Source organism: Pseudoliparis swirei, chromosome 2 (assembly GCF_029220125.1).
Source record: "Pseudoliparis swirei isolate HS2019 ecotype Mariana Trench chromosome 2, NWPU_hadal_v1, whole genome shotgun sequence".
Lineage (NCBI taxonomy): Eukaryota > Metazoa > Chordata > Actinopteri > Perciformes > Liparidae > Pseudoliparis > Pseudoliparis swirei.
Genome location: NC_079389.1, coordinates 13,270,811 through 13,283,422, shown reverse-complemented (window position 1 = coordinate 13,283,422; position 12,612 = coordinate 13,270,811). Strand labels below are relative to the sequence as shown.

The 12,612-nt window shown below is 38.8% G+C and overlaps 1 protein-coding gene across 1 annotated transcript in view; it reads right to left on the bottom strand.

Annotated features, from left to right (window-relative positions):
- LOC130201129 (receptor tyrosine-protein kinase erbB-4-like) overlaps positions 1–12,612 on the bottom strand; it is a 294,285-nt gene that overhangs the window by 15,139 nt on the left and 266,534 nt on the right. The window contains exons 21-23 of the mRNA XM_056425857.1: positions 5,167–5,322; positions 3,296–3,371; positions 1,525–1,671 (exon numbers count right to left, since the gene is read on the bottom strand). Coding sequence (XP_056281832.1) covers positions 1,525–1,671; positions 3,296–3,371; positions 5,167–5,322 — 379 coding nt within the window. The remainder of the gene's footprint in view (positions 1–1,524; positions 1,672–3,295; positions 3,372–5,166; positions 5,323–12,612) is intronic.

Below are 12,612 nucleotides of genomic sequence, written 5' to 3'. Positions count from 1 at the left end.
TCTTCTGAACACAACATCTTATTTTGAAAAGACAGTGGATGCATGCAGAAGCATACATTGACAAAGCTGATACTAGATGATATGTGGAGTGCCATAGTTTGAGGCGCAAGGGCCACCGACCATGTTGCCACATCGCCAGATTGTGTTGCAGCTGAAATAACACACATTTTTCATTTCAAGTGAGTATAAGTTTGAACTATACAGAAGGCACCTACTGCAGCACCTCCACCCTCTAGGTTAGAATAGTTCCAACTTTGTCAAAGTATTGGAAGCATGTGAGTGCAAGATTACTAAACACAGTCGTGCTACGTTTTACTACTGATTTATAAACATTGAATTAGCGAAAGATGTATCTTTAGATCTCTTTAAATCACATTAGCAAAGATTGAGCTAAACTATAACAACTATAACAACCTGCCAGTGCATTTAGTTTAAAACAGAATGCAAATACTGATAATATATTTACCCACTTCTAAAGGTCTCAAACGATTTTCCAAGATATGCTAGTTTATTATTTAATCCATAATGAACAATTAGACAATTATTAATGAGGTTCTTTATGGAAAGACAAATACTGTTTCATCAAGAATGGCCATATGGAGTAACGTGTTTTTTTGCCAAGTTCTCTGTGAACACATGGGTATGATGCCAAAGCAATCATGTGATCTGGCCCTGAGTAAAGGCCTGTCTAGGTATCCGGGGAAATAAGAGACAGAGAGGTGTGGCTTTACACACACAAATACACACACATAAAAGAGTTACTATGTACAACTTGTTATCTGGTATCTTGTTAGCTAGTTTAATGTCAGAAGAGCAGGAAGTGCTTTTCCACCACATGGGCGTGATGAAACATGCATCTGAGTATTTGGGAGCATGAGCTCTGTGCATGTATCTGTGCAAAAAGAAAGGCAGATAACAGGCAGGTGACCATGACCTCTTCCTGCTGTGTGTGTGTGTCTGCTTGCCAGGTTGGCGCAGGTTCATGGTGTCAGTCAGAGCCAAGGTGACAGTGAGGGTCAGAGGCTGCAGCTTGGAGACTACAGGACTAGGCCAGGGTAGCGCTGGCACCCAGCCATTGTCGTGGTAGCAGTGGCCAGAGGTTACAACGCCACCTGTGACCCCAGTGCCTGACGGCATGACAGCAGTGACCAACCAATGATGCCAACATGTTGGTGGTTGGGGTCAAAGCTAGCTTTAAAAAAAAAAAAGTTCCTACTGCAATTTATTTTCTTGCAAAACTCTGTGATTTTTGAAGAATTTTCCAGTACTGTTGCCATCAGAGGTGTTTCATTAGCATTCATACAGTAACAATAGAAAAGATTAAATGTAATGGATAGAAAAAAAAACTGGAAATCATGTGCAATACACTCCTATACAGAGGATCCTCAACACATATCAATAGTAGTTGAGACTGTCGAAAAGATGCTCACTTAAAATTATAATCTTTAGAGGCTGTGGTTTGTGGTGGTTTTATTTGATTATGTTGTAAGGACATTAAAGTATTATGCCCAGCCATCTACTTACATTTGACCATGACCATGTAGACGTCGATGGTGCAAATGGGAGGCTGCGGAAGACGTTCTCCTTTCTCGAGCAGGTCTGGGATATCTCTGGGGGAAATCCCATCGTACGGCTTCCCACCAAAGGTCATCACCTCCCAGATGGTCACCCCTAAAAAGAACGAAGGAAGGAAGGAGGACGAGAGACATAAAAGAAAAAAAAGATATTATGGAAATAGAAAAAAGAGTAGAGTTCAGTAAAGTAGAGCAGAAAGAGAACATATTCTCACAGGGAAAAGGACAAGTGAAGAACAGAGAAGTAGAATTAAGATGAGATGCAGTGAGAGTAGAAGGGTAAGAGGGAAGATGAAAGAGTTAAGAAGAGAGGATTTTATAGCAGTGCAGAGAAGAGACAAATAAACACACAGGAAAAGAAAGAGGTTAAATAGTTGAAAAAGAGAAATGGGAGATAGACCAGAAATAATAAAACAAAAAGTGAAGAAAGAAGAAGGAGGAGGAAAAGCAAGGATGAGAGAAAGAACAGAGGCGATCAGAGGGGACAGGAGAGATGGAACGAGGAAGCAACAAAACAAAGGGGAAGGAAGAGAGGACAAGATAAGAGAACACAAGTCAACTGAGGACAGCAGATGAGTTAAGGAGAGCAACTCATCAGAGTCGTGAAAGTCATCAGTCAATCTGAACTTTCACAACTCTTCAGCCTTAATCATGCTCGTGTTAATGAGCTAATGAGTGAATGCACCCCATAAGATAGGAGTATAATAGCCCGCGGTCATAGAGGACCACTGGGGACATGTGCACTAAACCATACCGATACTTTTAATCAAACACACATTATTCTCTTTGATACGACCCATCTTGCATTTTATTTTTAATCATTGTTCAATGACTTTAAGAGTCATTGGTAACTTGAACTGGAATTTTACATTTTTAATAAAGCACTACAAATCTCATAAGACTGAAGAATAATAGAGAAGGTTGGTGTCAAGATTTACAAGGATTTAAAGGAATAGATCATCCAGTCTGCATTTTTTAGTTCGCCACATGTTCGAACAGTTGAAAAGGTAGTAAGACATCCACACTCTTCTTCACTTGTTCATCAGCAGTGCCACAATGGCCAAACCCGCTGCAGCTGCCTTAGATCTATTGACACGTGATCTACCGCATATGCCTCACAAGTTTAACTTGCATCCATAATCTACAGCATTCCTGATATATTATTTTTAATGTGTTTTCCATACTACTGCCTACTCCTAATACATCTTGCGTTTGTTTTCGGGTTCAACCATTGTGCCTCTCTGTCGCTGGATGATTGGCTCAGTTGACCCATGTGGTTGCTAATCTCAGTGAAGGTTCTCCTTTGTTCTGATCCGACAATAAATAATCTAAAAACTGAAATGTAAATGATCATAACACACACAATTAAAGCAACCAGAATAATTAATTGATATCCACAATAATAATTAAGGCGACTCTGATTAAGCTTGAGAATATTTTTCATTTAACACTTGTCTTTTAGCACTGAACATACTTTCACTTGTTTATTTAGAAGGCATGCACTTACACAATTGTTATGTCCATCAAAGGAATTCACTCATCATAAGTCTTTGCGTATATGTTTGAATATATGTTTCTTGAACATAATGTATTTTATTGTCACTTTAAAATAAAAATGAATAAAATATATCCGATCCGTCTCTTGTATTAAAATATTGTGGCTTTAATGGTTTGTTTATTGAATGTAGGTTCCTTAAAATAATAAAAAATGTGAATCTTACCGTAACTCCAAACATCACTCTGATGAGTAAATTTCCTGTAATGGATACACTCCAGTGCCATCCATTTGATGGGCATCTGCCAGGTAGAAGCATAGCACGTTAGTATAATATACAAGACGCAACATTTGGCACTAAAAATAATGTATGTCTTTCTCATTCCCTTTAATACAATTTCTAAGGAAACTGATGATATAAGAATATTTGATGAAGTTCTTTTTTTTGTAATAATGCAAAAAAAAACAAAAATGTCATGCATTAATCAAATGCATGACATTTTTTTTTTTAATTGCATTACAGAAAATATATATTTTAGATTAAACTTGGATTATCTGTTCGTGAGGTGGTGCTAGGACTGTTGAGGCAGAATTGACTATGTAAACCATGTTTGACCAAAAAATATACTTATTTCAACCCAAACCACAATATTTTTTTTCTTAAACCTAATCATGTGCTTTTGTTTCCATAAGTTAACAAAGAAGTAACAACAGAAAAGAGGATGAGAGAATTTAGTTTTTTTCCATTCTTTTTCCTTTTTTTCAATTTAACAGCATGCATCATAGATTACGCTTTTTATATGTTGGAATGCTTTCCCCTTTAAAACCCTGTCCTCACACTCAACTAGCTCTTGCTTGCCCTTGGAGTTGCTGAAACTTTATCTATATTCCTTATGGGTGGTGACGCTTTAACCTGGTTCATGCACTGGATGTAACCAGCTTTTTGTATTGCGTAATTTACCACTTTTGAAATAAAAGGACAGTAAATACATGTACATCATACTTTTTTCTTTTATATTAATAGCCGTCAGTGTGCTAGAGGGGACCAAACAGTGGTCAGTGGAGCAAGTTACACTTGGTGTTAAAAGTATAGCCTCCGCATATTCCTATGGTTTGTGACAGCAGCAGCATGCTACTATAATAGTTAAAAGTTACAGTTTGATCAGGAATCCAAGAGCAGGGCAGGGTTGTGAGGGAGAGTTTTACAAAATATGAAGTGAAATCAATGAGTCATGCTCGGAAATTGAGAGAACACTCACTAAGATGCTCAATAAGAGAGAAAAGATGGGTTTTGCTGAGAAGAAATGGTTTGAAAACCAAACACAAAAGAGGCCAGTCGTAGTACAGAAACCTACAAAGATGTGTTTGTTTACTTCTTTTATAGAGTGTTGACATCTCCATTGCCCAAAAGTAAATAAAACGGTCCAATAGAGCAGAAAAGAATCTCAATGACTCCACTAAATCCGTTCTTTGTGATGGGCCAAGCGCTTCACTCAGGATACAAAAACCTAATTAATATGAATGCCTGCTGTTCTACAACATGTCAATGGTATGAACCAAAATAATAATTAATTGTATCTCCAAACAAAACATAGTAAAAACAGTGAAGAAGGTCACTCATTGCAGGCTCAAAAGGTACTGCAGTATTAGAACAATAGAGTAAACCAGCCATTACAATACTGGTTAAATAATACTAAGAGTACCACTACGTATATTATAATTTATATTAGATATTCCTACTGCTTAATTAATTCAAAGATTTACAAATTAAACCATTTTTAGCTAATTTTGTTTTTCCATTTCCAAAGTGAGGGTTGAAAAGGACACACATGTACTGTATGCTGTACACTTTGTAAAGCCCGCTCAGGCAACTTTATGATTTCTGAAATTTATTGATGCACCAATACCGATAACACTATCAGATACTGGGGTGCTCCGGACTCACATAGCTGGATCGGATAATGGTGAACATGGGGCCAAAGTTTTCAAGTCAATTCTATGTTTGTTTACGATCTACATTGTATACTGGAATTTGAATTACATTGTGGAATTATTTGTCTGACAGTGTAAACGACAACAAGTGAAAACAGGATGTACCTTTCCTCCATCAGCATTATACTCCTTCTCATTAACATCCAGCAGCCGAGCCAGACCGAAGTCGGTGATCTTGATGTGGTTGGGAGATTTGACCAGGACGTTTCGGGCTGCCAGATCCCTGTGGACCAGCCTACGCTCCTCGAGATACATCATACCCTACACACACACACACACACACAGCAATTATTTTATATTGAGGTAATTTACATAAAATAAACATATCTGCAGGCATGAGTGTGCACTGGTATGCAGAAAGCACACACATGCGAGTCTGGCTCCTGCTCAACATCACCATCTGTCTTCATCATCACTTCCATCATCAAGACGCCATGAGCATTTCTATAATTATTTGTGTCATCGCCATTATCACCACATTGTTATTTGCATGGTTTTAATTTCCCTGAATCAATAACTTGAATGTGGAAAAGTCCTCAGTATTGCCAAATGCTTGACAATGCAATACAAGTATCATCAACCAAGCAGCAGGTTTTCAATAAAGAAAAGAAACCTATAGGACTGAGAAGCATTTTGGAGTTAAACATGTCATTCAATACATTTACTGAACAATTAGAGACCACATCTTTAAGCTGTCTTCCTGACTAAACCTTAATTGATATTGATTATCTGCCTCAAACAGGCAAAACACATTGTTTGACATTATTTTATGTTCCAACCAAGTTTCCATTTGATAAATCCCAATTAATTTCTAGGGGATCTTCCGAGTATAAAGTCCCCTAAAATCGTCTTTGAGCTTTAAACATGGACGATAATTAAGACATTGAATTCACACACACACTTGAAAAAGACTATTAGTCTAATCAAAAAAGTATATTCTATTTGCAGCCGCAAGCTCTCAGCATTGTTTTAGCAGATATAAAAGTTTGGTCGGACATAAAATATCAATAATGTCCTCAAGCTACAAAAGAACCACTCTGTATGATTTTGTAAACGCTTTTCAGCTGCTGCATCTTGTGCCCCTCATCTAGAGTCTAGACTGAGTATTGTGCGTCAATGCAAGTGTGGCTCTATAGCAGAAAGAATGACGGGACCTGAAGGGAAAGAGAGATAGGGGAAAAAAAACTTTTAACTTTCAAATTGGACGAGCAATAATAGAAGCCACTTTGTTTGAAGTGGCAAGAGCACAGACACACATGGCCTTATTTGAAACTATAACAAATTGGATTTAGTTGGAGTGGCTGGAATGAAAGGAGGAGTGGATGGAGGAAGGGTAGGTCGAGGTGGGGTTGAGTGGCGACCGTCTAAGAGGTGAGATTACATTGGTAAGGCTATAATCACACTGCCTCATTTGGCTGCCTCCCAGGAGAGAACATGTGGTTTAAGCACACACCTGCGGATTTACACACAAAACCACACAGACCTGCAGACGTGCAACTTGAATGGAGATACACCTGCGAATGTGCGAGTGTGTGTATGTGTGTGTTTATGTGAGATTGACGGCGAGAGTGGACATAAGTTGACAGAGGAAGTATACATACATATACATATTGAGTTGGTAGAAAATAAAAAAGGAAAAAAGACACCACCTAAATGAAATATTTTCACACACACACACACACAGAGTAACAATCAATACAAGCAAAGGCCTTTTGTGTTTTGTGTAATTGGGATATTTCATTTATACAACCGAACGTGATTCGCTCACCCTTAATTTAAAATGTCAATGGATGCAAGAGTTGAGACATCTCAGGGAGCCACATCACAGTTGACCCGATTCTAAGTGTCTTAGTTATAAGTGAAGGTAACACCAGTTGCTCCGAGGGTGTAGGATAGCAGGCAGCAGTGTGTACCGCCTTATATATGTGAGCACATATTCTGGTAGACACCTCCTGATTAGCCTGCTGTGCTTGTAATAGTATTACCCAAAGAGTCCAGTAGAGTCCTTCTATACAGACCTAGGGTTACCATATATAACCATTGTTTATCAGTTCCTCAGTTGATGTCATGACATTGATATATTCATAGATGAAGTGAGGAAGCTTAATTAAAGGTAAGGATGTATTTGTCCTTCTTTTTCATAATACTAACCAAACTATTCCACATCAAGGATTGATGTCAGTAATTAGAAAGAGACAGTTCCAGATCCCTTGATGTTTTAAACTAAAAGTGCCACCAATGGTTTGTGGGATGAGGGAACATGGGGAAGTGCATGGCCCTCTCTCATGGATAGCACTCAGTATGATTGACATTAACTGCAGTTTATGTTTGCTTGGAGGAATATTATCACTGGCCTCAAGCTCAATAAGCTCTTGTGTGCCAAATGTTAGCTCAGCTGCGAACCATTGTTGCCAGCTTGGAAATATGTTAAACTGATACTACATTCAGGAACTTGTGGCAGCTTCATTTAAATGACTCATAAAAAATATATGTTCCAACAACGAGTGGGTGTTTGGTGATAAATGTAAAGTACGACTTGTGCACATTTTTGCTTATTAAGTGCCTAACCGAAAGAGGTCTGTTTCAATAATTTATCAACCACAATCTAAATGTAGCTAATTCATATTTAGATTGGTTTATAACCTCTACTGCAAAAGACTTCTCAGCAGCTGATTCCTAATCTCGTCACCTATTTTATATTTTATGAGTGGGCGTCACAAGTGGTTATCATTAAGAAAGCACCCCTCTACTTTGTGAAAGTGAAACTTTCTTTTGTGGAATGAGAAAAAAACATCTTTACATTTGGGCAACAATAACTACTTGGTAAGGTTTAGAAAAATAGTATGTTTTTTATAAAATACGCTTGTTAGTTAACTTACATAACTTGGCGCATGTGACATACGTACATTATGGAACAAAAGTAGGTCACCTCTTAGTTTCACAATCCTTTTGCCCAAGACCACCACCCCATGTGGACTTTGTTGGTTCTTCATGTCACCAGAATTCCTCCTTTGCTCCTGTTATAATTATTATGGCCACCAGAGATTGACATGGTCTTGTATCGGCGATGACAAGGTGAATTCATGATAACAGCCTTCGGTACCAACAAGTAGTCGTAGCTCACTAACATCTGAGATGCTGATATCCACCGATAACCATTCATTCAGCTGATGACATTTAAAGTGGGGGATCTTCTAAGAAAATAGCTGACGCCGATATTGTCGGCACTAACAATGGTGCTGGTTGTCCTGGTTGTACCTTATATTCAAAGTTCTTGGAGCATGTTGGTCAAATAAACAGTAATGCAGACAAAGAGGATGACGATCAGCATCAACACTGAGTGATTTTTGTTCTTCTCTGTGTGTTTTGTCCAGCTCTTGCAAGCATGTGTTGCTCAGTGTAATATACACAGAAAGGGTAGGATTGAAACGGATAAAGGTTGGGATCCGAGTTCATTGCCAATAGTATCCAAATCATCAGAGTGTGTGTGTGTGTGTGTGTATGTCTTGGTATACACTGCCAGTTTTCTGACAGATTCTTGTTTGTACATAAATCGCACTCGGTAATCTCCTCAATTTTCGAGACAATTAAGCAGAGGAGGGAGAATGGATGGCTTGGCAACCCGTGAATTTTAATTTGCCAGCACAATGAGATGGAGAGGGGGAGGTGATGGAAGTGTGCAGAGTGGGAAGTGGCTGCAGACATGAGTGAGGAACACACTTTTTCTTCGTTTTCTACTCGGTTGCTCTCATTTACTGCCCTCCCATGTGAACATGATGAGAACAACCCACTGCCAGACGTTTGTAATTGTAGGAGCCTCGATGCGACAGTCAGGGAGATGCCAGTTGTGGAAGTTGTCTTTCAGGTAAGCCTGCCACCAGAGAAAATCCACGGGCTTCAGACAGACTCTGTTATGATCGCACCTCCAGACACGGGCTGCTTTCCAATCAGTCAGGATCAGGCCCGTGCCCTAAACTCTGCACATGGAGATTTTACGTATAAGCAAGCCGAGGAAAGAGCCTCCATGCTCGGAGCAGAAACGTCAAAGCTTTGAATACCACAAAATTTTAAGAAAATACAATTGTTACTAGTTTGTGTACTAACATATGTCCAAGGCTTTCTACATCTCACAGTCACAACAAAATCATATTTTTCTTTTTGTGTTACTTTTGCATCTAGCTGTGAAAAAAATGACTTTAATGTAACTCTGCACAACAATCTTTGCTGTCCATGTTTTTCGAATATCCTATTGTTACTGCACATGTCTTTTAAAAGTAAAGACCACAAGCAGAGTGATTCTTAAGTGTAAATAGTAGTGAAGGAATTCGGACTCGAACAAAAAGAAGCGGAGATGGCCCCAAGCAGTGTACAAGTCTGTGTGCTAGATGCTTAACTACCCTCTCACCAGTCAGGGAAATTATGACTGTCCCAGAAAATAGTCTGACCTCTCGTCATAGTTATTTATGCTCATTTCAAAAAGGCCCGTCAACAAAACCTGAGTGGGATTGTCCTCAGATGTGTATGGCGGAGTCAGATTTGGGGCTGGTGGCAAAGGGCTGGAGATTAAATCAATAGGAGCAAGAAGAGGTGGTGCCCATTCTTCACCGACAGGCACTTTCCACTGTTGTTTATTCTAGCAAGATAGCACAGCCCCCCCCCCCCCCAACACACACAAACACAATACTATAATCAAGTGATTCTACCTTATTCAATGTGATTCATGAAGAATTACTTCAAATGAGATTGAGGCTCCTACAGAGGCTCTATAAACCTCTTGTGTGTTCTCTTTCTTTCGTTAGGTGATCCGTCTCCTGTGTTGGTGTTATGATGGATTTGTGCCCATAGTGACACAAGAAGAAATGTACTCCTGGATCTCACAGCATGCCACCACAACATAACCAATTACTCCTATATATATATAACCTTAACTTTTAACTTCTTCCTCACCATTATCAAATCATACATGTCAAAAATGGCCATTTTTTTGAGGTGTTGTGAAGTGTGGGTCTGTGGCATTATGTGATCGGTTTGGCAGATATGTAATTTAATATGGCGACAGCACGATCTCATTCATATTTATTTTCATTTTTTGTAATCCATGGTTAAAATGAAAACATTATGGGGCCTCTTAACTATTCTGCACACTGAAAGAGGCATGACTCATCTGTGCTGATTATGTCTTTATAGTAAAGCCTCTTTCGCTCATTTTAATTGGGATGCCAGAATTTCTGGAGGACACTTAGTGTTTAGTGACTGCCTATGTTGTGTTATAATATTGTGAATAATAACATTGCAGTTGTATTCTAGGTTTGATTCACCAGTGCAACATCTGCTTGACTGAGAACATGTTTAATGTATGATTTGGATAAAAAAAGATCACAGTGGGCATGGGAGAAGGAGAATCACTGTTTAAGGGATGAGGTGGAACAAATCGGACCAATGTGGAGGAGGAAGTGCGGGGGGAAGGGAGTCGACGCTAACACAATGCTGATGGAAACAGTCGGCTTTCATTTCATTTTGAGCTCCTGTGTCAGAATTAATTTAGAAAATGACATTAGGGGGGCACTTGAATATGATCAATTTGGCTGTCCTCAAACTGTGTTAGCAGTGTGTGAGAGGAACCCTTGTCTATAAACATTTATTCTCTCTGATGAATTCTGAATGCAGAATCCACTGCCGTACCCAAAGCGGAGAGGAGGGTTTATCAGGGTGCAATCATCACTTTGAATTAATAATAACTTGGCAAAACTATTATTGCGCTGATTAAACAAAATGATAAAAAGATATAGATCTTAAAGATCTCGTAATAGTTCTCTCACACACATAGTATTGTGTGTTATAATAGAAGCAAAAAGCCATGCTTTATCTATATTTACGTCCCAGGTCATTTTATTTGTGAACTGACGCCAAAACTAAAGCAGTGTGTGAAATGAAATATTTGCTGTCCAATTATCAATGTGTGAATGCCAAATGCCATATTTTACTGGGAGACATTATTCTGGGAGCAAACATTAGACATTATTAGTATAAAACAGCCGATTCTCAGGTTCAAATTGTTCTCGTATCCCTCCAAACGAGGACTAATGTAATTTAATTTAATTATATGAGCTTTAAAGTATGAAAAAGAATGTATGAAAACCAGCAAAAAAAATCTATGGAAAGGCATTGGCATTAATATGAAAAATGAAACACAGATGAAGCATGGAGCACTTAATCTCAACTGTTTTCAAATGTCTTTTCCAATTTGAATAACTGAGCTCTCTCAGATATAACCTTTCGAAATAATACTGGTTTAATACAGCATATTTAGTGTTGTACAGTATGTCACGACCAACACGTATTGTCTTAAGTGGGGAATTTTGTTATTTGGATTTACAAAGGCTATAGATTTTAAGAAACATTATTTGAACTCATTGGGCTGAATACATTTGTTACAAAGTCTCGTGGGACTTCTACAGGGTATTTACAGGTTATTAACAAATACATCTGAGTGGTTTTGCAAAAGTTTGCATTATCCTGCAATTGTAAAGTGAGCCCATTTGAAAACTTTACAAATTTATTTTAACCACCCAGGTTAAAATACATGTTTCCTATGAAATGACATGCTACTTTTTTTAAAAACATTGCCCCACAAGAGAGCTGCACTCACTTAATGCGGGGCTACTTATGGTTCCTAGAGTCTTAAAAAGTAGGATGGGAGCCAGAGCCTTCAGTTAGCAAGCTCCTCTTTTATGGAACCAGCTTCCACCTTCAGTCCGGGAGGCAGACACAGTCACCTCGTTTAAGAGTAGACTTAAGACTCTCCTCTTCAATAGTCTTATAGTTAGGGCTCAATCAGGTTCACCTGGTCCAGCCCCTAGATATGCTGCTATAGGGTTATAGGCTGCTGGGGGACGCTTTAGGATACGCTGAGCACCTATCACCTCTTCTCTCTCTACTTATGGATGAATATACATCTCTCCATCCCACATTACTAACTGTTTCCTCCCTGGAGTCCTTGTGACTTCACGTCTGACAGGGTCAATTGGACCTGGCTGTGTCTGATGACTCCTGCCTGGTGAGCCGGCCTCCTGTCGAACCCTGCTGATGTGCCTGATGATATTGGGCTGATAAAATAAACTGAATTGAATTGAACATCTATTGTTGGATTACTTTGGACATCTTTAAAACTGGTTTAGGCATCAGCTCAGGGATAATTCAACAGGGTTGAAGATTGGCAGCATAGAGGCTTGCAACAAGATTATCTTGTTAAAACAAAAGATAAATAACTATGGCTGATAACTCTTCCATGCCCCTTCCCCAGTGTTATAAGTCGATTCACAGGAAAGCTTAGTTTCAATTCAGTATTGCACAGGCTGTTACCTGCAATCATCGTTTAGGGGTCACAGAAGACTGCTAGAGTAATCATGAACAACAGAGACATGATTTGTGAAAAAACATCAAATGACCTGAGGTGCTTGAAGAGCTCATTTTATTTCATGACATTGATATTCTAGATTGGAGATGAGGAAATGATTCTGAGGCAGAAGGGGAGTTGTGTTTTTGCTGAAG